This window comes from Trichechus manatus, unplaced genomic scaffold (assembly GCF_000243295.1).
Source record: "Trichechus manatus latirostris isolate Lorelei unplaced genomic scaffold, TriManLat1.0 scaffold00087, whole genome shotgun sequence".
NCBI classification, from domain to species: Eukaryota; Metazoa; Chordata; class Mammalia; order Sirenia; family Trichechidae; genus Trichechus; species Trichechus manatus.
This window is the reverse complement of record NW_004444023.1, coordinates 4272102-4298340: the sequence shown is the minus strand read 5'-3', so window position 1 is coordinate 4298340 and position 26239 is coordinate 4272102. Positions and strand designations below refer to the sequence as shown.

At 53.0% G+C, this 26239-nt stretch overlaps 1 protein-coding gene across 1 annotated transcript; it reads left to right on the top strand.

Moving 5' to 3' along the window:
* Positions 1–568: 568 nt before the first annotated feature.
* Positions 569–26066, top strand: PPFIA3 (PTPRF interacting protein alpha 3). The gene is made up of 30 exons (XM_004381663.2): positions 569–896; positions 5107–5361; positions 5628–5729; positions 6107–6271; positions 6689–6763; positions 7373–7447; positions 7880–8101; positions 11143–11289; positions 11379–11513; positions 11708–11791; positions 11957–12088; positions 12548–12610; positions 12756–12835; positions 13634–13778; positions 14379–14566; positions 15558–15780; positions 16449–16612; positions 16728–16855; positions 17574–17667; positions 17956–18037; positions 18812–19012; positions 21711–21773; positions 21932–21958; positions 23085–23260; positions 23682–23779; positions 24003–24178; positions 24265–24333; positions 24545–24716; positions 25115–25186; positions 25272–26066. Exons 2-29 carry the CDS (start codon positions 5122–5124, stop codon positions 25171–25173), a joined length of 3585 nt encoding a protein of 1194 aa, XP_004381720.1. The 5' UTR covers positions 569–896; positions 5107–5121; the 3' UTR covers positions 25174–25186; positions 25272–26066.
* The last annotated feature ends 173 nt before the right edge of the window (positions 26067–26239 follow it).

Below are 26239 nucleotides of genomic sequence, written 5' to 3'. Positions count from 1 at the left end.
TTAGCCTTGTCCGCCGGTGGAGCCCTGCAGGCCGCACCACCGTCTGCGTGGGAGGCGGGGGTGGGGTGGCGCGTGCAGTTTCTGAGGCGGGCGCAGGGGATGCAGGATAAGGTGCACTCGCCGACCCGGGCTTCACCTCACCTTCCACCCCGAGCGCGTCTCTCCTGGGGCCGCCTCTGCCTGAAAACCAAGGCTTTATCCCCACGCCGCCGCCTGCCCAGCCCTCCAGTCCAGTCTAGCTGGAGGGCCACCGCGCGCCCCGGCCGAGATCCGGGGTCGCGACTCGCGTTTCACGCCGTGCTCACTCGCTCCAGGTGACATCATCCTCCTGCCGGGCTCCGCCTCCCGCCCTAACGGGCGCCCACCGCGTAGCTATTGGCTAATGCGCCTTCAGTCCCGCCTCCCGCTCTCCGCCCGCGCGACCCCTCCCGGCCCATGCGGAGGCGGGGTTTAGTCGCCTGCCGGCGCCGACGCAGCCTCTCATTGGCCATTCAGCGCGGTCTGTCAATCTCCTGTTAAAGGGGCCACGACCGCCCCAGAGCTTGGGGGGGGGGTGGAGGGAGGAGGAATTTTTTTGGGGGGAAAGGTGGGATTTGGGGGGAGCTGGTGGGCGCCCCTGGATCTGGCGGCTGCGGCCTTGCGGGGGGAGGCTGAGCGGTGACAAGGGGAAGGGGCTGTTTTGGGGGGCCGAGGACTGTGAGACCGTGCGGGGGAGAGCGGTCCCCAGCGCCCGAGCCGGAGCCAGAGACGCGGAGCCCGTGCGAGCGGCGGAGACAGGGCTCCGGAGCCACAGATCTGGGCCCCGGCCACCGCCAGGGGCCCCGCCCGGTGCCCCCACCCCACCCCACGTCCCTCCTGCAGCCCAGCTCCGCCCGCAGCCGCCGCGGACCAGGTAGGTAAACGCCCGGTCTGCCTGGCAGCGTCCACCCCAGGGACCCCTCGGCAAGTCTTCCCCGCTTCCCGCAGATCCTGGATTCCCTTCCTCATCCTCGGGGACCCGGAGCCCAGATTGCACAGCCCACCCCAGGGACCCAGGCGTGCCGCTCCCGGCGCCCAGAGTCCCCACCGAACCCTAGAAGCCCCTGCGGACTGCCTCCGTGAGCCTCCTCCAGGGCCCAGGAGCCTGGCTCTACCAGTGCAGCCCCGAGCACCCCTCTGAACCTGGCTTCACCTCCTCGCCCCAGGGCCGGGGTCTCGAGCCCCAGCGCAGCTGGGTGAGCTCCCCCAGCTACGGCCGGCCGCCTCCCGTCGCGCCCGCATCGTCCCCCCTTCGCGATTCCGGTCTGCCTGTCCCCAGCCCTTCTGGCTTGGACTGCCAGCCGCGTCCCTCCGCCCAGGCCGGCCGGCCGGCCGCCCTGGACACAGGCCCGCTCTGGAGCTGTCCATGGTTGGGCACTCGGCAGCCTCGCCTCCCCCACCGCCTGCCACCGCCGCCGCCTGGGAGGGGGCGCGGGCGGTGCGGGGATGCCCCCGCCACACCGTTGACTCGGGGATACCCGGGCCCTCGCAGACCCAAGCTCCCGGGCCTCAGCCTTCTGCTGGCCGAGCTCTCAGCCCTAGTCCTCAGCAACCCAGTCGCTCCCCGAGGAGCCAGGGCTTCTGCATGTCCCTGCCCTGTCCACCTTATGGACCCTGGCATTTAGGGCTCCAGTTCCCACTCCGCTCTCGGAGCCCTGTTGGTTCTCACCCTGTCTGGCTTAAGGACCCAGCTGGTAGCGCTCGTCTAGTCAGCATCTAGAAATCCAGCCTCCCAGCTTTGCCCCCTCTGGAGACCCAGTTCAACAGCCCCTGTGCCCCTCACAAAAAAACACTCAGCCGTCCTGCACCCCAGCATCTGCCCCTTTAGGGATCCAGGCGCCATGACTCTCTCCCTTTCAGAAACCGGGAATACAATTCTTGGCTTCTGCCCACCCTCCCCGTTGGAGACCTAGGTGCCTTGTCCTGAGTTCTGCATCCCATCAGGGACCCACAAGTTTAGACCCCAGCCTTTGTATAGCCTCTCTATAGCCTTTGCTGAGGTCATCTGTCCCAGCAGTCCCTTCCAAAAAGGACCCAGGCTTCCAAGTATCCAGCCCCCATACCCTATCCCATCGTTTGCTCTTACAAGGATGCAGGAGTCCAGGCCTCCCCTTCCCCCTAGGTAACTCATTCCTCAGCTCTCACTCTTGAGGACCCAGCTCTGCACGGCCCACCACCCACCTACCAAATTCACATCTCCTGTGGCCTTGATAGAACCCGCCCCCCTTCTCCTTCCCATATCATCTCAGGTGCTGGGCTCACTGGGACTCTCTTCTCTGCTCTCTCCTCTGAAACCTAGCCTCTTGAGATGTTTCCAGCATCTCATATCATGATGTCCCATCCTCCTAGTACACTGTCTCAGGCCTATAAGCCAAACATACAGCCCCTCCTCTAGGTGTGTTCTGTGGGCTAGGCTTATTAGGTGATCTATAGAACCTATCCTCTTTCACATTTCTGTTTAACACTTGCACTCTTGCAATGCTCCATATCTAGATTCCCTTTAAATCTTAGAACACAGTTGACATCTCTGTTCCATCCTCACCCAAGGCATGTTCTAAGTTCTGGGCCAGATGCTATATTCTAGGTCTTTTCCAAGGTGCTTTCAAATACCCAGATAATACCCCCAAGCCAAATTCTGATCCCTCACTCTCCTCAGGCATGTTCTAGATTTCTAGAATCCAGTCCTTGCTTATTCTCAGCTAAATTTTCATCTCAGATATGCTTTAGGTTCCAGCCACATCTGGCTTTGTTCAAGACTCCATTATCTTTCCAGGACCATTTTAAGTTCTAGAATGTCTACATTCCCATTATGATCTCTAGCCATTCTCCAAATTGTGTTATTAATTCTAGAATGCACTTTGCTATTTTAGGTTCCATCCAATCTCACAATCTTAAAGCTAGAAGATTCCCACTGAAGTGTTCTACATTACATCTTCTTTGCTTCAGGTTCTGTCTATCACCTATCTACTTATCTATTCCATTCCTGCTTTCTCTGTTCATCTTCTTCCTAGGATGGCCTTAGCATAGACCTTGTCATCTGGTGGATTGTGGATTTTCTCCTCCATCTGCCACTCTGGGGTTCTAAGCATGTTCTAGGCTCTCTTCTTTCCTGCAATCTTCAGCCTAGAAATATTCTAGAACACTTTCCCCCTTTGCTGGTCCTTATCCCAGAAAATTCTCTCAGCATGCACCTTTCTGCATTTTCCCCCAGGCACTCCTAAATTTCAGGCAAGTTCCTTGCTACTTTCTAGGCTTTTCTTTGCCCCCAGGACATGTTCTGAATTCTAGAGCAATATCTTTTGGGTTCTAGCATTAGCCAGACACATGATAAAATCAAGAATGTTTCCTCTTCTATATTCTCTGTTATACCTTAGAACCGGTGGGTTCTAAGTTCTAGATTATGTCTCCTGGCTGAGTTTGGTGTGTATTGCATTAAATTTGTTTTTAGGTAGCATCATGCTCCCCTCTGTGTTTGGGGTTCTGTGGTAACCCAGATATTAAGCTATTGAGTTGCTCTTGGCTAGGTTCTAGGTTTCAGACCTAGAATATGCCCCTCTACTTGGCCCTATATGTGGATTTCACCCCAAGCATGTTGTAAATGTGGAATTATATGTCCTTTCTGCACTTTGTACCCTCATTCCAGTGGCTTTCTAGATTCTGCGCCCAGTCTTGCTGTGTTCTGTTTTCTTCTTAGTGAATTTGAAGTTCTAGAGCAGCCTCCCTAAATTATCCTATGTTGCCTCTTCTGAGTAGGTTCTGGGTTTTAGGTACCATGTTGGTTTTTGCCCTGGGCTGGCCAGCCTCTTTTAAACATTTTCCTGATTCTTGGCCTCTGAATGCTGAGAGTTCAGGTGTCTAGATTCCCAGATACACCACTTGAAAGACCCAAGGATACTGGCACCCAATCTCCTCCTTTCCTCACAGGAGTCTAAGGTGTGCATATTGGGTGGGGTTGGAAATTATCCAGTTTCAAAACCGGTTATGTTGTTGCCCTCAGAGAGAAAGGGAAAGGAGGGAATAGAGTGAAAGTCCCTCCTGCTTTCTGCAGGGCCAGCCAGACCCGTCTGACCTGATGTCTCTGGAGGGAGCGGCTCAGGGGACCTCTTTTCATCTCTACCCCGCCCCTGGCTCCAGTGACCCAAGTCTCTAGCTCCTGCCCCAGAAATTCCGCCCCTTCCACTTCTCCCTCTCAGTTGCAGCCCCAAGAGGGCTGGGGAGAGGAGTGGATCTGGACTTCTGTGTCCTGGGGGCTTGGAACTCCTGGGTCCTGGGGGAAAAGGGGTCTGACAGCTGGGTTTTCTGGGTTTAAGAGAGGAGGCAGTTGAGGGCCCAGACTCTGGGTCCTGGGGGAAGAGAGGGCTGGAGTCTCTGACTCCTGGAATTGAGGAAGAAGGTGCTGGAGATTCAGGTCCCTGAGAGAAGAAGGTTGTCTCTTGGACTCCCTTGGACTCCCGAGTCCCAACCAATGAGGGAGCTCCCAGCACCACCCCTCTACTTTTTAAACAAGCGGAGTGGGTCTTTAGATTCTTCCCAGCCCAGGTCCAGATACCTAGGGAATTGAAGGCAGCAGGAGTTGGGCTGGATAGTGAGAACCATCCCTGTGACATACATGTAAACACGTGTTAGTGACCTAATTCTGTGACCACCCCCCAACCCTGTGGCCTCTTGAGGGCATGATTTCTAAGAGTTCTGGCCTGGACCTCATCCGTGCAGTGGGTTGGGATTCTCAGCCGACCCAGAATAGGTGGAGACTGGGTTTTCCACATTCACTCAACAGTGCGATACCTGAGAGTGCTATACCTGAGTGGGCCAAGCCTCCGTTTTGCTGCCAGTGCCTGATGGAGTCCGACCTCAGTTTCCCCAAATGCTCTGACCCAGGTAGCCAGGACTGTTTTCCCGAGAGTAATGGGTTTCAATTTCTCCTATGCCATGATCAGAATGGATGGGCCTCAATTTCTTCTTCTGTGCAGTGCTGGGTTGCCTCGCTTCAGTTTGCCCCACGTAGTATCCGAGTGGCCGTGCCTCAGTTTCTCTGCCTGTGCCTTGACGAGGCCAGCCTCAGTTCCCTGCCCCCTCCCCTGCCTGCAGGCTGGCACCGCCGCCATGATGTGCGAGGTGATGCCCACTATCAGCGAGGATGGCCGGCGGGGCTCGGCGCTGGGCCCGGACGAGGCGGGCGGCGAGCTGGAGCGCCTCATGGTCACGATGCTCACTGAGCGCGAGCGGCTGCTGGAGACGCTGCGCGAGGCGCAGGACGGGCTGGCGACCGCGCAGCTGCGGCTGCGCGAGCTCGGCCACGAAAAGGACTCGCTGCAGCGCCAGCTCAGCATCGCCCTGCCCCAGGTCTGGGCGGGGCCGGGGGCGGGGACTGAGGGAGGCGGAGTCTTGACCAATGAAAACGCCGAAGGGGCCGTCCGGAAGGGGTGGGGCTTGGCGCCTAGAAGGGGAGGAGCCTGGAGGAGGCTCGTCTTGAGCTAGGGCGGAGCGGCAAAAAGAGGAGGCGGGGCTAAGCAGGGAGGGGCGGGACCTGTAGACTCCGAATCCCACAGAATTAGGGAGATGGGGAAGGGGCTGATTTGATTGTCCCGATCCTGCTCACATACGGACAGGAGTTTGCGGCCCTGACGAAGGAACTGAACTTATGTCGGGAGCAGCTACTGGAGCGAGAGGAGGAGATTGCAGAGCTGAAGGCGGAGCGGAACAACACACGGGTGAGTGGTGTTGGGGGCGGGGCCTAAATGGAGTGGGCGGGGCCACAGGATGATGCCACTGACTCATCTTTTTTCCCCATTTTCCCTTGTCTTCTCATCCCTGCTGCCGTGGTCTACTCCTCTGGTCCCGCACCTGCCTTCATGTCCCCTCCCCCTCTCCATAACCTTCCTCTTTTCCTCTACCACCCCTACCTGGACCCCGCCCCTATCTCTCCTATCCCTCCCTCTTTTCCTGACCTGCCTATCTCTTTACCCCTTTCCTGGGGTCCACCTCTTTATCCATGTGTCCACCCCACCTCTCTGAACTACTCTTCCTTGACCCTGCTCCTTCCCCCTCTTTTTTTTGGGGGGGGGGGACTTATGCCCTATCCCTGTAGCTCCTCTTGGAACACCTAGAGTGCCTGGTGTCCAGGCACGAGAGGTCACTGCGCATGACTGTGGTAAAGCGCCAGGCCCAGTCCCCGGGCGGGGTCTCCTCCGAGGTGGAGGTGCTCAAGGCTCTGAAATCCCTCTTCGAGCACCACAAGGCCCTGGATGAGAAGGTGTGAGAATTGGAATGGAGGGAATGCAGAACTGAAACCTGTGGTTGGCTGGGAGTGTCCTGGGTGGGAGGGATTCTGGCTGTGATTGGTTGGGGCTGTACTGAATGAATGAGATTCTATCTGTGGTTGGTTGGGTCTGTCCAGAGCAGGAGAATGTTGACTGTTGACTGTGATTGATTGATTGGGACAGGCCACTCTGACTGGGACCTGACTGGTTGATAATAGAAAGAAGAACTGGGGTGGGACTACCAATGGATAGGACTGCCTGGGTAGCTGGTTGGGGCTTCGCAAGCACAAAGGACAGAGAAATTCTAACGTTGCCCAGTCAGACCCGTCCCAGCAGTGTTCTGGGTCAGGGTCTACTGTCCTAGATTGGGTCTTGTCTCCACCTCACTCCTGTCCTGCTCCCATCCCTAGGTCCGGGAGCGGCTGCGGATGGCGCTGGAGCGGGTGGCAGTGCTAGAGGAGGAGTTGGAGCTGAGCAATCAAGAGGTGGGGTGTGGCCAAAAAGAAGGTTGAGCCAATGGGGGAGGGACTAAGGAGGTACCAATGAGGCAAGGCCAGGAATGGGATAAGGGAGGAGGGCTGATTGGGTGGGGCTTGGGAGAGAATCAATTAAAGCCGTACTAGGGCAAAGAACCAACGGGGATGGACTATGGAGAAAACCAGTGGGGTTCCAAAAAAAGAACTCATTGAGTAAGGGTAAGGGGAGAACCTCCCTGTGAGAGTAAGACTAAGGCGAGAACCAGTGGGCTAAGGGAAAAATCAGTGGGATGAACTAAGGAGGGAGTGGTTGGATGGGGGAAGGCAAGGCTAAGGAGGAAACTTCCACAAAAGGCTTTAGGCTTTAAGGTAAGGGTAAGGCGAGACTTGGCTAAGGATAGACTATCTCTAGAAGAGATAATGAGGACAGAGCCAAGGAGAAAAGTAGGTGTGTTTAAGGGTAGAGCCTTGGGGTGGGGTCAAGGATGGCCCCAGCAGGACTAGAGGCAGCTCAGATGGAGGGACCTATGACCTCCCCTTAGAAGGCCAGTGCCAGTGGGAAGTAAAGCTTGGGTTTCCCGGAGCGTGTTTGCCCTGATGCCCCTTTTGCTTTCCCAGACTCTGAACCTTCGAGAGCAGATGTCTAGGCGACGCTCGGGGCTGGAGGAGCCAGGCAAGGATGGAGACGGGCAGGTGAGAGGTGGAAGGCCTTCTCTCCCTCTGGCGGCTTCCTGCTTTTTATTGTTCCCCATCCCTGTGACCGCCACTCAACCCTCTGACTTTGTGATGGTCCTTTTAAAGTTCAATATGACCCTCACTGACTCTTGGACATCTGAACCCTCAAAACACTTACTGACGTTTGGCTTCTGATTCACGTCACCTAGCTAACTGCTGTGACCCTCCTTGACCTCTGTGGACTCTGATCTACATGACCCTTGTTGTTGTTAGTTGACATCCAGTCAATTCCGACACGTGGCGACCCCAAGTGTGCAAAGCAGAACCACCCTTACGTATCTTTTATCTCTACCGCCCCCTGCTGATCCACTTTCTCCTTGTGTTCCCTCTATGTCTCTGTTTCCCCCACTCTGGGTCCTGCCCCTTCCCTCTTAACCGCCCCCACTCCAGACCCTTGCCAACGGCCTGGGTCCTGGCGGGGACTCGAACCGGCGCACGGCGGAGCTGGAGGAGGCCCTGGAGCGGCAGCGAGCGGAGGTGTGCCAGCTGCGGGAACGCCTGGCGGTGTTGTGCCGCCAGATGAGCCAGCTGGAGGAGGAGTTGGGCACCGCCCACCGCGAGCTGGGTAAGGCCGAGGAAGCTAACGCCAAGCTGCAGCGCGACCTCAAGGAGGTGAGGCCAGAGCCCCTGGTGGGCTGCCCTCTGTCCCTCCCCCTAGCCGTAACACTTTCCCTTTGCCCAAAGTCACATAGCTCATGAATGATGGAACTGGTTTCATCCACAGCTTTGTGCTGAGCTCTCCTCCCCTCTGAGCCTCAGTTGCCTCACCTGTAAAATGGGATTCATGACCCTTGTCAGAGGGTTGATATTTGGCACATGTAGGCGCACAGTAACCAGTCCATAGTCATTATGTTATCATTGGGGAATTCTGTTGCGTCTCTAAGCAGAATTCCTTTGTCTGCATTTCACTCCTTTCTGACTTGGGACCCTTGTTTTAACTTGCATGCCCCAGGGGCTGCCGGGAAATGTAGGGCCTGGATTCTTGAGGTCAGTGAATGAGAAAGAAGAGTAAGCACTTATTTCTCGTCACCCACCAGGGCTTTCACCTCGGATTTTAAGCCTGACTTTCCTGTAGGGTGTTGAGGAATGTGGTCCCGTGACTTGGGCTCCCAGACGGAAGTCTATCTCCCATGAGCGCCTGGAGCCCCTCCTCTGGGATTCTAAGATGTTGCCTCCCAGAAGGAAGGAACTTTGTTTCCCATGAGACCCTAGGGTACTAGCTCCGTGATTCTAAGCATGGGCTGCACCAGAAGTTGCTGGGAAATATAAGGCCTGGATTTATATATATATATATATATATATATTCATATTGTTGTTGAAAATATAAATAGAAAACATACACCAATTCAACAATTTCTACATGTACAATTCAGTGACATTGATTACATTCTTTGAGTTGTGCAACCATTCTCATGCTCCTTTTCTGAATTGTTCCTCCCCCGTTAACATAAACTCACTGGCCCCTAAGCTCCTATCTAATCTTTTGAGTTGCTGTTGTCAGTTTGATTCCATGTAGATAGTTCTTTAAAAGAGCACGATGCTCAAGGCAGACATTGTTTACTAATTAATTTATTAATTATTTGGTTTAAAGAAGACTTTAGGGAATATTTTTGGTTTAAGGTTTAAAGATTATCTCAGGGCAATAGTTTCAGGGTTCATCCGGAAGGAAGAAATCCAAGCTGCGCTGAAGGCATTGGTGAATAACAAGACTCCATGAATTGACGGAATACAAATTGAGATGTTTCAACAAACGGATACAGTGCTGGAAATGCTCACTTGCCTATGCTAAGAAATTTAGAAGACAGCTACCCAGCCAATCAACTGGAAGAGATCCATATTTGTGCCCATTCCAAAGCAAGGTGATCCAACAGAATGTGGAAGTTATCAAACAATATCATTAATACCACATGTAAGTAAAATTTTGCTGAAGATCATTAAAAAATAGTTGCAGCAGTACATAGACAGGGAACTGCCAGAAATTCAAGCTGGGTTTGGAAAAGGATGTGGAAAGAGAGATATCATTGCCGATGTCAGATGGATCTTGGCTGAAAGTGGAGAATACTAGAAAGATGTTTATCTGTGTTTTATTGAGTATGCAAAGACATTCGACTGTGTGGATCATAACAAATTATGGATAACATTGTGAAGAATGGGAATTCTAGAACACTTAATTGTGCTCATGCGGAACCTGTACATAGACCAAGAGACAATCGTTCGAACAGAACAAGGGGATACTGCGCGGTTTAAAATCAGGAAAGGTATGTGTTGTATCCTGTCACCATACTTATTCAATCTGTATGCTGAGTAAATAATCGAGAAGCTGGACTATACTGAAAAAGAGTGCAGTATCAGAATTGGAGGAAGACTCATTAACAACCTGCGATAAGCAGATGACACAACTTTGCTTGCTGAAAGTGAAGAGGACTTGGAGCACTTACTGGTGAATATCAAAGACTACAGCCTTCAGTATGGATTACACCTCAACATAAAGAAAACAAAAATCCTCACAACTGGACCAATAAGCAACATCATGATAAATGAAGAAAAGACTGAAGTTGTCAAGGATTTCATTTTACTTGGATCCACAATCAACGCCTATGGAAGCAGCAGTCAAGAAATCAAACGTTGATTTGCATTGGGCAAATCTGCTGCAAAAGACCTTTAAAGTATTAAAAAGCAAAAATATCACTTTGAAGACTAAGTTGTGCCTGACCTAAGCCATGGTATTTTCAGTCACCTCATATGTAGGTGAAAACTGGACAATGAACAAGGAAGACCAAAGAAGAATCAGTACTTTTGAATTATGGTGTTGGTGAAGAATATCAAATATATTATGGACTGACAGAAGAAGGAACAAATCAGTCTTGGAAGAAGTATAGCCAGAATGCTCCTTAGAAGCAAGGATGGCAAGACTTTGTCTCACGTACTTTGGATATTATCAGGAGAGACCAGTCCCAAAAGACATCATGCTTGGTAAAGTAGAGGGCCAGCAAAAAAGAGGAAGACCCTCAACAGGAGGGATTGACACAGTGGCTACAACAATGGGCTCAGACATAGCAATGATTGTGCGGATGGCAGGACTGGGCAGTGTTTCATTCTGTTGTACTTAGGGTCACTGTGGGTCAGAACCGACTTACTCAATGACACCTAACAACAATAATATCCAGCCTCAATGACTCTAAAAAGTCTGGATTCCATGAATATTTGTAATTCTGTTCTGCATTTCCCCCCTTTTGATCAAGATTTTTCTATAGAATCTTTGATCAAAACATTCAGTAATGGCAGGCAAGCACCATCCAGTTCTTCTGGTCTCATGGCAAAGGAGGCAGCTGTTCATGGAAGCGATTAGCCATGCATTCCAGTTCCTCCTATAAGGCCTGGATTTTTTACGAAAGTGGAGACATGTCCTACATACTGGGAATGTCTAAGCCACTACTGCCCTAGAACCATTTTAACTGGCAGATGGCAGGGGGCCTAAGGTTGACTGGTCCTGGGAGCTTTTGGCAGGTGTGGTACCACCATTTTAACACCCAGACAGCAGGGGACTTCATTTCCCAGGATACCCTGGGGTGCCTGGTCTGGGGTTCTAAGCCTAGGCTACCGTAGGGGCTTCTGGGCGCTGTAGTCCACACGGCCCTTGTCCACCTCTGCAGGCGCTGGCGCAGCGCGAAGATATGGAGGAGCGGATCACGACGCTAGAGAAGCGCTACCTGAGTGCCCAGCGAGAGGCCACGTCTCTGCACGACGCTAACGACAAGCTGGAGAACGAACTGGCCAGCAAAGAGTCGCTGTACCGGCAGGTGGGGGCCTGGCTGGGAAGGGGTGATAGGGGCTGGGCTGTCGAAAGGGTGACTTAGTCCCGCCCCTTCTTCACCTCTCTGCTCCCCAGAGTGAAGAGAAGAGCCGTCAGCTGGCCGAGTGGTTGGACGACGCGAAGCAGAAGTTGCAGCAGACCCTGCAGAAGGCGGAGACCTTGCCTGAGATAGAGGCGCAACTGGCTCAGCGCGTGGCGGCGCTCAACAAGGTGAGGGGAGGCAGCGGGTGGCGGGGGAGGGGGCGCGGGGCCTGAATCACAGGTGCAGGGTCTGGAGTCCCTCAGGGGAGGAGCCTGGAGCTCTGAGGGGCGGAGCCTGGCACCAAGCCTCAAGGAGGCGGGGCCTGGACCAGGCCTGGGTCCTTGTAGGGGTAAAGCCAGATGCTGTCGTTTTCATCCACTAGGCCGAGGAACGTCATGGGAATTTTGAGGAGCGGCTTCGGCAACTGGAGGCCCAGTTGGAGGAGAAGAACCAGGAGCTGCAGCGGGTGAGGGGGCGGGGGCAGAGGCCCACGGGGGGAGGGGCTTTGAGATTGGGGTGGAGCTTAGATGAGGAGGCGGGGCTGGACGGGGGGGGGGCGAGGTCTTTGAGCAACAGTAGAGCTCTGGGCCAGGTGGGTTTGAGCACCCCTGTCCTGCTCTCCTTTGGGCAGGCACGGCAGCGGGAGAAAATGAACGATGATCACAATAAGCGGCTGTCTGAGACAGTGGACAAGTTGTTGAGCGAATCCAATGAGCGCTTGCAGCTCCACCTCAAGGAGCGCATGGGGGCTCTGGAAGAGAAGGTGCGCCCCATCCCAGGATTCCGAGAACCTCCTGAGGCCACAGACCTTTCACCCAGATCCACTGTCTGAGATCTCTCCACGCCTGGGTACCCCAGATTCTACAGGCTTCTCTGCTCTATTGCTCGGGCCGCTCTTTCAGTCCAAACACCCCAAGAATTGAATTCCAGGGCACCCATACCCAGAGTCCTTGGAGTTCCCCTAAAGCCTCCAACCTTCTGGACCCTCAAACCTTGAATCTTCTGAGATTACCCAAGATGCCAAATTCTGGGACTCCCCAGAATCTCACATCCCCAAAGGCATCTTTAGCCCCAAAACACCCCTCTCCATCTAACCATTCGTGCCCATCCCATTTCCCCTGGGCTCCCCTCAGGCCCCTGTCTGTGCTGTGGAGACTTCTTGCAGCCCCCAGGGGCTGCTGCCTTCAGGTTCCTCCCCCTTATGTCCCCCTGTCCCACACAGAACTCACTGAGCGAGGAGATCGCCAACATGAAGAAACTTCAGGATGAGCTCCTGCTTAACAAGGTAAGGGGTGCCTGGAGGGGTGGACCATGAAGGGATAGGACCAGGGAAGTGGAGCAGGGATTGCTGAGGTCGGAGTCTAGCAGTCTGGAAGGGGCTGCTCCTCAGGGGTTGCAGATTCTGATATGACACTCCCCCTCCCCCCTAGGAGCAGCTCCTGGCAGAGATGGAGAGGATGCAGATGGAGATCGACCAGTTGAGAGGGAGGCCACCATCCTCCTACTCCAGGTGACGGTATCACTTCTGTCTCACTTCTGCCCATGGAACCCCCGTGGCCAAGCTCATTCCTTCTGATCTCCAGGTTTCCCCACCCTCATGCCCTGCCCTCCAGACACTTTCACTGGTCTTTGACCTCCATGCTTCTCTCTTATTTTGACCCCTGACTTCTTGACCTGTGACCCCAGGCCCTTTTCTTTGACCCTTGACTCCCAATCCCTCTCCCAGTCCTCTGACACCAGGCCCTTCTCCATGACCACTGAGCTCTGCTCCTTTTTCTTTTTTTTAATTGTTGTGTTTTAAGTGAAAGTTTACAATTCAAGTCAGTTTCTCATATGAATTATTTATACATACGTTGTTATGTGACCCTAGTTGCTCTCCCTATACTGTGACAGCACACTCTTCCTTTCCACCCCGGATATCCCGTGTCCATTCAACCAGCTCCCGACCCTCTCTGCTTTCTCATCTCGCCTCCGGACAGGAGCGTCCCGTTTAGTCTCCTGTATCTACTTCAGCTAAGAAGCACAGTCTTCATAAGTATTATTTTACATTCCATAGTCCAGTCTAATCTTTGTCTGAAGAGTTGGCCTCAGGAATGGTTTTAGTTCTGGGCTAACAGAGAGTCCAGGGGCCATGTCTTCTAGGGTCCCTCCAGCCTCAATCAAACCATTAAATCTGGTCTTTTTTACTAGAATTAGAGTTCTGCACCCACTTTTCTTCTGCTCCATCAGGGACTCTGTTGTGTTCCCTGTCATCTGCTCCTTTATCTTGACCCCTTGGCCCCTGACTGCCCTCTATCCATGCCCACAGATCTCTCCCTGGCAGTGCCCTGGAGCTCCGTTATTCCCAGGCACCCACATTACCATCTGGTGCCCACTTGGACCCATATGGGGCTGGCAGTGGCCGGGCAGGCAAGAGGGGCCGCTGGTCAGGGGTCAAGGATGAGCCTTCCAAGGTCAGCAGCTGCCTGTGAGGATTGAACTGAGCAGGGCTTGGGTGGTAAATGGAGCCAAATAAGTGGAAGTCTGGGTGGTAAATGGAGCCAAATAAGTGGAACTCTGGGAGGGGGCTGGGTTGAGAAGCAAGGACTCCTGGACCCATCCTGTCTTCTCTCCTTACCCCCCAACTCGATCATCCCCACCTACTTGGATGTCTCTGCATGTGGATGTCCTGTTGCTTGGTGAGAACCTTAGAGGAGCAATGGGGTAGGGAGAAAGATGGGGTCTGGGGGACAGTGGGTGAGGTGTAGAATTCCAGAGTGTATGAGGCTGCCAGGAGAAGAAGGGAAGTGGGCTGGGTCAAGGGAAACAGTGGATGGAGTCATGGAGGTGGTCTTGGTTTGGAGAGGGTAAGGGGGGTCAAGAAAAGGGAACTATCAAGAGAGAAGGCTGGGCTAGGACAAGTGTGGTGGCTGGGTCACATGGTGAGGACAGTCCATGTCAAGGGGTATGGGCAGGGTCAGGGAATGTGGGCAAGGTCAGGAGAGGTAAGCAAAGATGAGTGCCAACCTTGGCCCCTGACCACATGGTGTCCCTCTGTCCTTACACAGAAACAGGAGTGGGAGCGGTCTGCCCCTGCCGGCTCCATGCCACCTCCATTTCCTGGGGAGCTGGATGGCTCAGATGAGGAGGAGGCAGAGGGAATGTTTGGGGCCGAGCTACTGTCCCCCAGTGGGCAGGCTGATGTGCAGACATTGGCCATCATGCTTCAGGAACAGCTGGAGGCCATCAACAAGGAGATCAAGTGAGTGGCTGGCGCAGCCTTGCCCTGCCCTGCCCTGCACCTGACCCCACAGTCTCTCTGGCTCTGGAGACTGACCTTACGGCCTGAGCCCATCTCCCTTCCCACCATCCTCAAGGAATTCTCCAAGCCCAACACTTTCTCCAGTATCCAGGAATCCCTCATGATTCACCCATATTTCTTCTCTGTGCTATATATATCCCCCAGACAGTATTCACAATTTTCCAATACACCAAAGACTGCATCCCAAAATACCAAAAAATCTCAACCCAATACATCAAGAATCTTCCAATACACCATGGATTTTATGGCTTCATACAACCAGTACCTAGAATCTCCCAGTATACCAAGAATCTCAACACAACACATCAAGAACCTCAATTCTATATACCAATAATTTCTACCTAATATAACAAGAACCCTCAATTCATTAAGAAATTCCCAACTGACATAGTCTTCTCTTGACTCCCTCACAATGGTCCTTCTTAGCAATTCTCTAATAACACACTCTCTGATGTGCCCCCAGCAAATATACCAATACAACCACTACCTTCCATTCAAACTCTTTCTGATTTGATACATCAGCTCTCACATACTGGAAGACTCCATGACCTTCTCAGATCATAGATCTTCAGAGCCCCTAATCTTATCCAATCTTATGACCTTGCTCTTACAGTCATCCTTGGAACTCAGTCTCTTACCCATTGTAATCCCTTTATGATTTTCCAGAACCACTTGGGTGTGGGAGAACCACCTACAGCAGATCTGATCACCTTGTCCCTAATCTCTCCATGGCCTCCTTAGCCTATTATGACCTTTTGACACCCCTTGAACCTGTGAAGCCATCATGAATCCACCAAGAGCCTCTAACCTCAGTGTGCCTTCTCCAGAATTGCCCTTGACCCATCAAGCCTTCCTGTCACGTTGTGATCCCAGATTCTCTCTCTCACTGTCTTTCTCAGCTCTCTCATCCAGTCTCTCTTTTCCTCCTCAGGCTAATCCAAGAGGAGAAGGAGACAACAGAACAGAGGGCAGAGGAGCTGGAGAGCCGGGTGTCCAGCTCTGGCTTGGACTCATTGGGCCGCTACCGAAACAGCTGCTCACTACCCCCCTCCCTCACCACCTCTACCCTCGCCAGCCCCTCCCCTCCCAGCTCTGGCCATTCAACACCCCGTCTGGCACCCCCTAGCCCTGCCCGTGAGGGCACTGACAAGGCCGTGAGTGTTCTGAAGTCTCTCCAGTCTGGGAGAGGGAGGAAGTCAGAAATAGGGCTTCCCAACAAACAGCAATAATAACCCCTCATACCAGTGGTTTTCAAAAGCATCTCTAGCTTTCCCTAAAGGTTCAACTCAAAGAGGAGGCTAAACCACTGGGTTCCATCCTAAGGAATCCCTAACTTTCATTTTGGTCAGATTTGGTCCACTTTTACCTGTTTTATGCACTAAGTTTCTGCATAGGATTTTTTTTTTTTTAAGTTTCTAGGACTAAACATACATTTGAGAACTACCGTTAAATTCTCAGAATTGACCTTTGAGGGATCCATAAGAGATATTAGCCCTATTTTATTTACTTAAACCCAGATTTCCTTCTTCCAGAATTTTGTACCACATTAGTTTTCCTGGGGGGTGGGGGGGTGTCAAGCAGATCCCACTTCTGACACCAGAAGTTAAGATACTATAAATATGAGCTTGTCAAGCTACAAGGGAACTGCACTCATTGCTTTTATATTTCTGCAACTCAACCCCACTTGATCTAGGCTACCTTCAAAATGGTCCCCCAAACCAACAGCATCTCAGACATACACTCTGAGTAGACTTCCCAACTAGTGAGGAGTTCCCAACTTGACCCCTCCAACTCAAACCACCATCTCTGCCTCTATCCTCAGAATCATGTCCCCAAGGAGGAGGCTGGGGCTCCACGAGGAGAGGGACCAGCCATCCCAGGAGACACTCCACCCCCTACTCCCCGCTCCGCTCGCCTCGAGAGAATGACCCAGGCCTTGGCACTACAGGCGGGGTCCCTGGAAGATGGGGGACCCTCACGGAGCAGGTCAGAAGGGACAAGGAGTGGGGACAGGGAGGGGCTTGCTTGGGAGGATGAGACAGGGATATAGACAAGGACTTGGGAGGATGGAATCTGCCCTCATACCATTCTTCTTATCCAGTGAGGGCACCCAGGATTCCCTGCACAAAGCCCCCAAAAAGAAGAGCATCAAGTCATCCATAGGTCGTCTCTTTGGCAAGAAGGAGAAGGGGAGAATGGGACCCCCAGGCCGGGACAGCTCTTCCCTGGGTGAGACCTCTAATTCCAACCCTCCCTTCCCCTGCTCCCTTCCTCCCTTCCTCCCTTCCTTTCTTCTTTATATATTTATTGTATTTATTTGACATTCATTCATATCTTCATTCATTTGGTAATTAATTCGGAAGGTGGAAGGGACAGGACTTGGCAGTGGTACAGCGGAGGAGTAGGAAAAACGAAAAGGCCCTCTGGGGCCTTTCATTTAACTGTTTATTAAATAGCAGACGGAGGAGCATCCTGAAGGTAGAACACCTCCAAGTGGTGTACTAAAGGCTGCTTATACTGGCTGTTTGAGAACTGGTTGTTAAATTTTTAGGAATTTTGTGAGCTGGCTGACATCACACTGGTAGCTTGAAATTGGCCATGGTAGAATTATTTACAACATGAATATTGGCAAATGCTACGAATCAGGGAATCTTCCCCCTCCTCCCTGCCCTTGCTAGTAGCCAGTTGTTAAACATTTACCAGCACACCACTGCCACCTCCCCAAGGCCAGCCCAGGGAAGACAGCCCTACTTTTGGGAGGTTCTCCATTTCATTGTCGGGGGAGATGAGTCTTTCCCTTGTTTGGCTTTATCACTCCTTTGACATGGCCTCACTCACTACTCCCATGGGGGTCTCTGCCTTCCTGGAATCCTCCTCATCACCCCTAGCATGAAACGTTCTGCTTCCTCCTTGAATTCTCCAAATTTTGACCTCTCCCTACCTCCAGCTGGCACACCCTCAGATGAGACCCTGGCCACTGACCCTCTAGGGCTAGCCAAGCTGACAGGCCCAGGAGACAAGGACCGAAGAAACAAGAGGAAGTGAGTGTGTGTGTGTGTGTGTGTTTGTGAGTGTGTTCATGTGTGTGTATATTTGTGTGTATGGGTGTGTGGACACAAATGATAATAAAATGCTGGGAGGGGATGTCTAAGATCTTGAACTTGTTTGCCTAAGTACCTGGGAACTTGTAGAGTTTTTCTTTGTTGTTTTTTTTAACCATCTATATTTTCTACATTCATAAAAATGGGGGTGTGGGGAAGGGGGATATCCAAGAGGGCTGGGGGTCTCCACCCCTAATAGATCTTGCCTTCCTCCTTCTCCAACTCCAGGCATGAACTCCTGGAAGAGGCCTGCCGCCAGGGCCTGCCATTTGCTGCCTGGGACGGGCCCACTGTAGTCTCCTGGCTAGAGGTACTGGGGCCCAGAAAAGCCCTCTTGATCCCCAACCCTTCTGACAGTGCCACATATAGGGGCTACCTGGGTCAACCCAGTAATATCCTCCTAGCCCAGAGGTGGGGGGTGGGACATGGGAGTGGTCAGACTTTCTGTTGATCTAAATAGCTTCTTTCTCCTGTTCCCCACCCCCACCCCCATGCCCACACTCATTCCCTGCTCCTCTGGCTATGCCCACTTTGGTCCCTGGTCTCCTGTTGTCTCTGACTGTGTCTTTGTGTCTTCCCATGTCTCACTCTCTCTCGGGGAGTTTCTCTGTCTCTATTTTTCTGCATGTCTCCCCATCTCTGATTGTGTCTTTATCTTTCCCCATATCTCTTTCCATCTCTCCGGTCTTCCTTTCCGTGTCTCTCTCCCCATGTCTTTTTCTCCTTTCCCTCCCCCATCTCTGTCTCTCCTCTCTGTGTGTCTCTCTGCCCCTCCCCTTTCTGTCTCTCCCCACCCTTCTTTTTTCCCTCTGTCTCTGGCATTTTCTGTCTCTCCCTGTCTTATTATGCCTCTCTCTGACTCTCCCGTGTCTCTTTGTCTTGCCCAATCTCTGCTTCTTCTCGTTGCTAACTTTCCCACGTCTCCCTTTTTCTCCACTGGCTCTCCCCATCTATCTGTCTACCCACCCCCCGCCTCTTCTCTCCCCACCTTGTCTGTCTCCCCCTCCTGTCTCTGTCTGTCTGCATATCTGCCTCTATCTGCCTCTCTGTCGGTCTTTGTCTCCCTCTCCTCCCTGTGGTCCAGCTGTGGGTAGGCATGCCTGCGTGGTATGTGGCTGCCTGTCGGGCTAACGTCAAGAGTGGTGCCATCATGGCCAACTTGTCGGATACAGAGATCCAACGGGAGATCGGCATCAGCAACCCGCTGCACCGGCTCAAACTGCGCCTGGCCATACAGGAGATGGTCTCGCTCACCTCGCCCTCGGCTCCCGCCTCCTCCCGCACGGTGAGCACCCAGAGGCCAACCCCAGCCCTCGCTGTTTAGGCCCCTCCTCTCGTCCTCAGACTGGCCAATCCTGAGCTTGCTCACTCCAGCCCCTGTCCCATCAGCCCTGTCCTCGGTGAGCTTTTACCTGGGTTACTGCTGGGGCCTCCCCTCTACTCTCAGTCCCCAGGCTGTGTTCCACACGGCAGCCCTTGATTGCAAAAATCACTTTGGCTCACTCCTGTGCCCCCATCTCAGAGTAAAAACCAGTTCCTCCAACACATCACCTTTTGCGCCAACACATCACCTTTTGAGCCTTGCCTCAGGGCCTCCACACTTGTTATTCCCTTTGCTTGAGACACTCCTTCCCCTGTTTTCCCAATGGCTGGCTCCTAATCCTTGGGGTTTCAGCTCAAATGTCACCACCTCCAAGAGGCCTTTACTAACTCATCAGCTAAACGAGTCATCCGCTTCCCTCCCCCTTTCCCCAGCGCATCAACACCATCTTAATTTTTTCCAATAGCATTTGGTTCTTTTTTTTTTTTTTTTTAAAAAAAATGTTTTATCCTTTGGCTCCAACTCTTGATTAAAAGAAAATTCAAACCTACAGAAACTTATATATAAAAAAAAAAAAAATAGTTGCCATCGGTCCATTCCAACTCATGGCCTCCCCATGTGTTACAGAGTAGAACTATGCTTCATAGGGTTTTCAATGGCTGATTTTTTGGAAGTAGATCACAAGGCCTTTCTTCTGAGGCACTTCTGGGTGGACTCGAACTTCCAATCTTATGGTGAGCTGCGAAGCGAGTTTCCCATTTGCACAACCCAGGGACTCCTAAATTATATGTACCCATCACCTGATTCGGCAGTTGTTAATCCTTTGCCATACTTGCTGTTTATTCGTGTGTCTGAGGGGCCTTGAGAACCCTATGGAGCAACACATGGGGTCACTATGAGTCGAAACTGACTGATGGCAACTGGTTTGTTTTTGGTGTGTATCTGAAGCACTTGAAAGTAATTTGTAGACATCATGACAGATTGTTGTTGTTGTTAGGTGCCGTCGAGTTGGTTTCAACTCATAGCGACCATATGTACAACAGAACAAAACATTGCCTGGTCCTGCGCCATCCTCACAGTTGTTATGCTTGAGCGCATTGTTTCAGCCACTGTGTCAATCCATCTTGTTGTGAGTCTTCCTCTTTTTCGTTGACCCTCTACTTTACCAAGCATGATGTCCTTCTCCAGAGACTGATCCCTCCTCATAACATGTCCAAAGTATATGAGACTTAATCTGGCCATCCTTGCTTCTGAGGAGCATTCTGGTTGTACTTCTTCCAAGACAGATTTGTTTGTTCTTCTGGCAGTCCATTATATATTCAATATTTTTTGCCGACACCACAATTCAAAGGTGTCAGTTCTTCTCCGGTCTTCCTTATTTATTGTCCAGCTTTTGCATGCATATGAGGCTATTGAAAACACCATGGCTTGGGTCAGGCACACGCACACCCACGTCTTTGCTTTTTAACACTTTAAAGAGGTCTTTTGTATCAGATTTTGCCCAATGCAATGTGTCTTGATTTCTTGACTGCTGCTTCCATGGGTGTTGATTGCGGATCCAATCAGAATGAAATCCTTGACAACTTCAGTCTTTTCTCCATTTATCATGATGTTGCTTATTGGTCCAGTTGTGAGGATTTTTGCTTTTTTTTTGTTGAGGTGTAATCCATACTGAAGGCTGTGGTCTTTGATCTTCATCAGTAAGTGTTCCAAGTCCTCTTCACTTTCAGCAAGCAAGGTTGTGTCATCTGCATAACGCAGGTTGTTAATGAGTCTCCCTCCAATCCTGATGCCCCGTTCTTCTTCATATAGTCCAGCTTCTCGGATTATTTGCTCAATATACAGACTGAATAAATATGGTGAAAGGATACAACCCTGACGCACACTTTTCCTGACTTTAAACCACGCAGTATCCCCTTGTTCTGTTCAAACAACTGTCTCTTGATCTATGTACAGGTTCCTCATGAGCACAATTAAGCGTTTTGGAATTCCCATTCTTTGCAATGTTATCCATAATTTGTTATGATCCACAGTCAAATGTCTTTGCATAGTTAATAAAACACAGGCAAACACGCTTCTGGTATTCTCTGCTTTCAGCCACGACAGGTTAGCCCCCTAAATTACCCCAGCAGGCATCTTCTAAAAATAACATTCTCCCACATAGCCACCACGCTGTCGTCACACCTAAGAACATAAACGTTATTGTTAACTTCATCTATTACTCAGTCTATATTCAAATTTCTCTAAATTCAGCCTTGAATTTGTCCAACCCCAAAGCCCGTGCTCGTGTGTGCCTGGTACACCAAAACGAAAAAAAGCAAACCTGTTGCCGTGGAGTCAATTCCGACTCCTAGTGACCCTATAGGACAGAATAGAACAGCCCCATGGGGTTTCCAAGGAGCGGCTAGTGGATTCGAACTGCTGACCTTTTGGTTAGCTGCCAAACTCTTCAGCACTGCACCACCAGGGCTCCGCCTGGTACACAGTAGGTGCTAAACAATTCCTTTTCTTTTTGTCACTTGGTGAGCAGTGACGGCACTTTCTGAGTTAGAGCAGATAGGATGAATGTTCATGGCCTGGGGTCTCCAGGGGCACGACCTCTCTCCGCTTTCCTGATCCAGGAACCCCCCTCCCACCCTCAGTAAAATCCCCTGCCCCTCAGTCCACAGGAAACGTGTGGATGACGCACGAGGAGATGGAGTCGCTCACCGCCACGACCAAGCCTGTGAGTGCCCCCTGCCGGCTACATTGGGGATGGTACTAACCTTCCCTGGGGGTGGGGGCGGAGACCGAGTCTGTAGCTGTCTGCAGTCTGTCCCTCCCACCCTCCTCTGCCTGCCCCGTAACCCACCCTTCTCTCCCCTCTTCCCACTAACGGGTCAGGAGACCAAGGAGATCAGCTGGGAGCAGGTAGGGGGCGCGGGGCGGGGCGTGGGCGCATGAACAGGTTGTGCACGCTGCATGGACGCCTCTCCTTCTCCGATCCTCGCCCCTACCCTCGCAGGAGCATTCCATCATCCCTGCTGGGGGGGCTGCGGCTCTGCTCTGGACTGTTTCATTGTAGCTCGCGTGTGAGTGTGTGTGTGTGTGTGGGTGTGTGTGTGTGTGTGTGTGGGTGTGTGTGTGGGTGTGGGTGTGTGAGAGAGAGTGGGTGGGTGGGTGTGTGTAAGGCCGGACTGTTCCATTGTTAGCCTAGTGCACGGACCATTCATTATCGCGGGAGGCGGGGCTCTAGGTGCTGCTCCACTTCTGTCACTAGAGGGAGACGCTGAGTAACCGGTTTTCTTTATGGTTGAAGGGAAATGGGTCTCTGTCCCAAAGTCCAAGGCAAAGGGGGTTGGGGCACTTTAGGCTGAGAAGTTGGGGAGGAGGAGCCACACTTTTTTCTGATGAAGTCGGAGGCATGAACTCACCTGAGGTGGAGGAACTATGTTGGACTGTGGTCTTTGTTTTGAGCCATAGGGAGAAGTGGATTATCTCCTTATCCTAAAAGGAGTGAAGGGCTTTGGGTTCCAGAATATTGTCCTAGGATATAGCATTAAACTAGTATTTTCAGGACATTGCAAGTGATGGACGGATCACTTAACCTTTGTTGTGTGGAGAGTTAAGTTGGAAGAATCCTTTGTCTTGACTCTGGGGAGTAGCGATGTTGGACTGATCCGTCATCCTAAGCCGGGACAATGCTAGGCCAGTGTTTCTCAAACTTTAATGTACAGTTCAAATCACCTGGAGATCTTTTGGAAATGCAGATTTTGATTCAGTAAGTCTGGGATAAGGCCAGAGATTCTGCAATCCCAGCAAGTTCACAGGTGATGGTGAAATTGTGGATCCAAGGACCGCGCTTTGAGTAGCCAAAATAGTCAGTCGTTATGAAGGGCTAGGGGACAACTTTGGATTGGTTCATTGTCCTAAGCAGCGATTGGTCATGGTCCTGCTATGGGGTGGGGAAAGAACCTTGGATTGAGGGTGGTTGGACTGTACCCCTTTCATGCATACATGGGGGTCTGACTCCCTCCTCACCTGCCCATGGCCCCAGATCCTGGCATATGGCGACATGAACCACGAGTGGGTGGGAAACGACTGGCTGCCCAGCCTGGGGCTGCCCCAGTATCGCAGCTACTTCATGGAGTCACTGGTGGATGCCCGCATGCTAGATCATCTTAACAAGAAGGAGCTCCGGGGCCAACTCAAGATGGTGGACAGCTTCCACAGGTGGGGGCTGCCTGACCAATGGGAATAGCCCAGGGGGAAGCCCCACCCGTAGAGAGTCTTTGGCCAATGAATCTGATGGATGGGAAATTCCTTGGATTATTTTCGGCCCTTTTAGCCTGGGTTCTCAGGAAATCCTGCCTCCTGTGCCCCTAACACCAATAAGGATGATCCATTAGGAAAAGTTCACACTCTGAGAGAGCTTGGCTAATTGACCCCAAACCCCCTCCAGGCTAGCCAATAGGAACTGCCTGTTGGAAATGCCCTACCTCCTGGGAGGGTCAATAGTCAATAGAACTGATCCAATGGAAGAACTCCCCAACCTCTCCCAGAAGACCACAGCCAATGGGTGAGGGCCCAATAGGAGAGACAGCCAGTGGGGTTGTGAAGGCTCCTCTGTGACTGCACTTCCCCTGCTGCTCAGGGTGAGTCTGCATTATGGGATTATGTGCCTGAAACGGCTCAACTATGACCGGAAGGACCTGGAGCGGAGGCGGGAGGAGAGTCAGACTCAGATTCGAGGTAAGTAGAAGAGTGTAAGTGTCCTGCTGGGAGCCTGGAAAAAGGGTTTGGGAAGGGGTTTGAGGCGAGGTATGTTAGGGGTGGGGAGGGAGGCCTGGGAAGGGCCCCACTACAAGTGAAGGGTGGGGCCAGCAGAGGGGACGTGGCTAGGAAAGCAGAGACAGAGCTTGAGGTACCACCTGGCCACGGGAGGGACGCGGCTGAGGGTCCCTTCCCTTCCCAGACGTGATGGTGTGGTCCAACGAGCGGGTCATGGGTTGGGTGTCCGGGCTGGGCCTGAAGGAATTTGCCACGAACCTCACGGAGAGCGGGGTGCATGGGGCACTGCTCGCCCTGGACGAGACCTTCGACTACTCCGACCTGGCCTTGCTCCTGCAAATTCCCACGCAGAATGCGCAGGTGAGCTGCCGCTCAGCCCGGGGCATACTGGGCATCCCCGTCTCATAGACTGTGCCCTCTAACCCCTCTCTCATCTCCCTCTCCAGGCCCGACAGCTCTTGGAGAAAGAATTCAGCAACCTCATCTCCTTGGGCACAGACAGGCGGCTGGACGAGGTGGGTGTGACCGCGGCTGAGGAGGCGTCGCAGGAGCTGAAGTGGGGCTTGATTGGCCGAGTCATATTTGGGGGCGGGGTCAGGAGGGGCAGGGATAAGGAGAGGGGCGGGGTTAAGGGATAAGCAAGACCGAAAGGGGCGGAGCCAAAGGGAGGGGCGGAGCCAGAACCAGGTCCAGTTCCCTCACCAGCTGCCCGGCCCCTGTACCTAGGATAGCTCCAAGTCCTTCAGCCGCTCCCCATCTTGGCGGAAGATGTTCCGAGAGAAGGATCTCCGAGGCGTAACCCCCGACTCAGCTGAGATGTTGCCCCCCAACTTCCGTTCGGCCGCAGCAGGGGCCCTAGGCTCGCCAGGGCTCCCTCTTCGCAAGTTGCAGCCAGAAGGTGGGGGGACTCCCAAATGAGACAGCCCCTCTACCCCTTCCCTCTCCCAGGCTGGGAAATGGATCAATCCAACATTCCAGAAGCCTCCCTCTCCAGGTTCTGAAATGGCCTAGTTCTGCTCCCCCACCCAGACAAATGGACTGCTCCAGTATTCAAGACTCACCCCCTTCCCAGGGTGGGAAATGAGCTCGCCCAGTGCAACCTGGGCACCTTGGATGAATTCATGGATGAGGGAGATGGAGGGAAACTGGCGTGGAGCCGGTGGTCGTCGACTGCCCATCGTTAGGGAAGTCCAAGGGGTGACTCCTGGGATGGAGGCAAGAACCTGGAAGCGAAACCCTGGGGAGGGACTCGGGGGAAGGTGTTCCAGGCTGAACCGCTGCTCGCTCTCCCTCTAGGCCAGACTTCTGGGAGTTCCCGGGCAGACGGTGTCTCGGTCCGGACCTATTCCTGCTAGTGTAGGCCTCCAGGTGAGGACTGTACTGGGCAACTTTGGGGGTGTGGGGCGGCACAGTGGATCTTCACTGCTCCACGCACTGCTCGGCGTCAATGCAGGTGACCTCACTCGGATGGAAGAACCTTCCACAGGCTGGGCCGTTCCCCCTCCGGCCCAGAGTATGGTCTCGCCTGGGAGAGCGGGCGGGGGAGCGCGCGCCGCGGACCGGACCATCTGTACAGACAAGCGGGGGATGCGCTTCCCCGCCTCACAAATGGACTGGGCCTGGACCAAACCACATGAACTGGACTGAGGGGGGGGAAGGAAGAGGGCGGGAAGAAATCCCGCCTCAAATTTCCACCTCCCTTTGTTCTACTTTGTAATTTATTGATCATTTCCAATGGCAGACTGGTGCCCTTTCCCCCGGGAAGGGGGCGGGGCTTCCCCACCGGGCCGCATGCGAGGAGAGGCTGCCCGCTTCCCTTTTTTCCTCCCCTGTTGCGGGGCCCAAGTCTTCCTTCTTCGTCCGAAAGGAGGGGAGGGGGGACTCGCTGCTACAAGCCTCGCCCCCTGTGCCACTCGGCCCCGCCCTGCCGCGTCCAGTAGCCGCGCCCCAGGGTCAGCTGCGGGCTGGGTCCTGTCTCCTTACCCCGTGTCTCGTGTTCCCGGGGCCCCCCAGCCCCCTGTGCTGTGGCCGTGTCCCTGCCCCGGGGGAAGGGGGCGCAGACCTGCGTTCCCCGTTCCCCTCCGGCTCCGGGGTTTGCATGGGAGAATCCTCTTTCCAAGATGCCACTGGGCGACGTGGCGTGGGGTGGGGGGACCAGTGGGGGAGCCCTCATCCTCGACCCTCGTTCGGTCTCCTTGCCCCAGGCGTCACTCAGTGATCACGGGTAAAGAGAACTGTTTCAAAAAGCCCCCGTGTTGACTGATTTATTTGGGAGGACAATTAAGAAACCAACCCCATCACCCTGAGGACCCATTAGTCTTGGCCACCAGGCTCCTCCTTCCTCAGACCCATGAATCCAGGTCCCCAGTCCCTACCAGCGTTCCCTGATGCCTTGAGAATCCAAACCCCACGCTTGGCAGG

Bases quoted from the DNA above. Each gene is read 5' to 3' on its own strand.
- PPFIA3 (XM_004381663.2), top strand. From the start codon at position 5,122: ATGATGTGCGAGGTGATGCCCACTATCAGCGAGGATGGCCGGCGGGGC. The intron at 5,362-5,627 runs GTCTGGGCGGGG...ACATACGGACAG, and splicing joins TCAGCATCGCCCTGCCCCAG to GAGTTTGCGGCCCTGACGAA. The intron at 17,668-17,955 runs GTGAGTGTGTGT...CTCCAACTCCAG, and splicing joins GACCGAAGAAACAAGAGGAA to GCATGAACTCCTGGAAGAGG.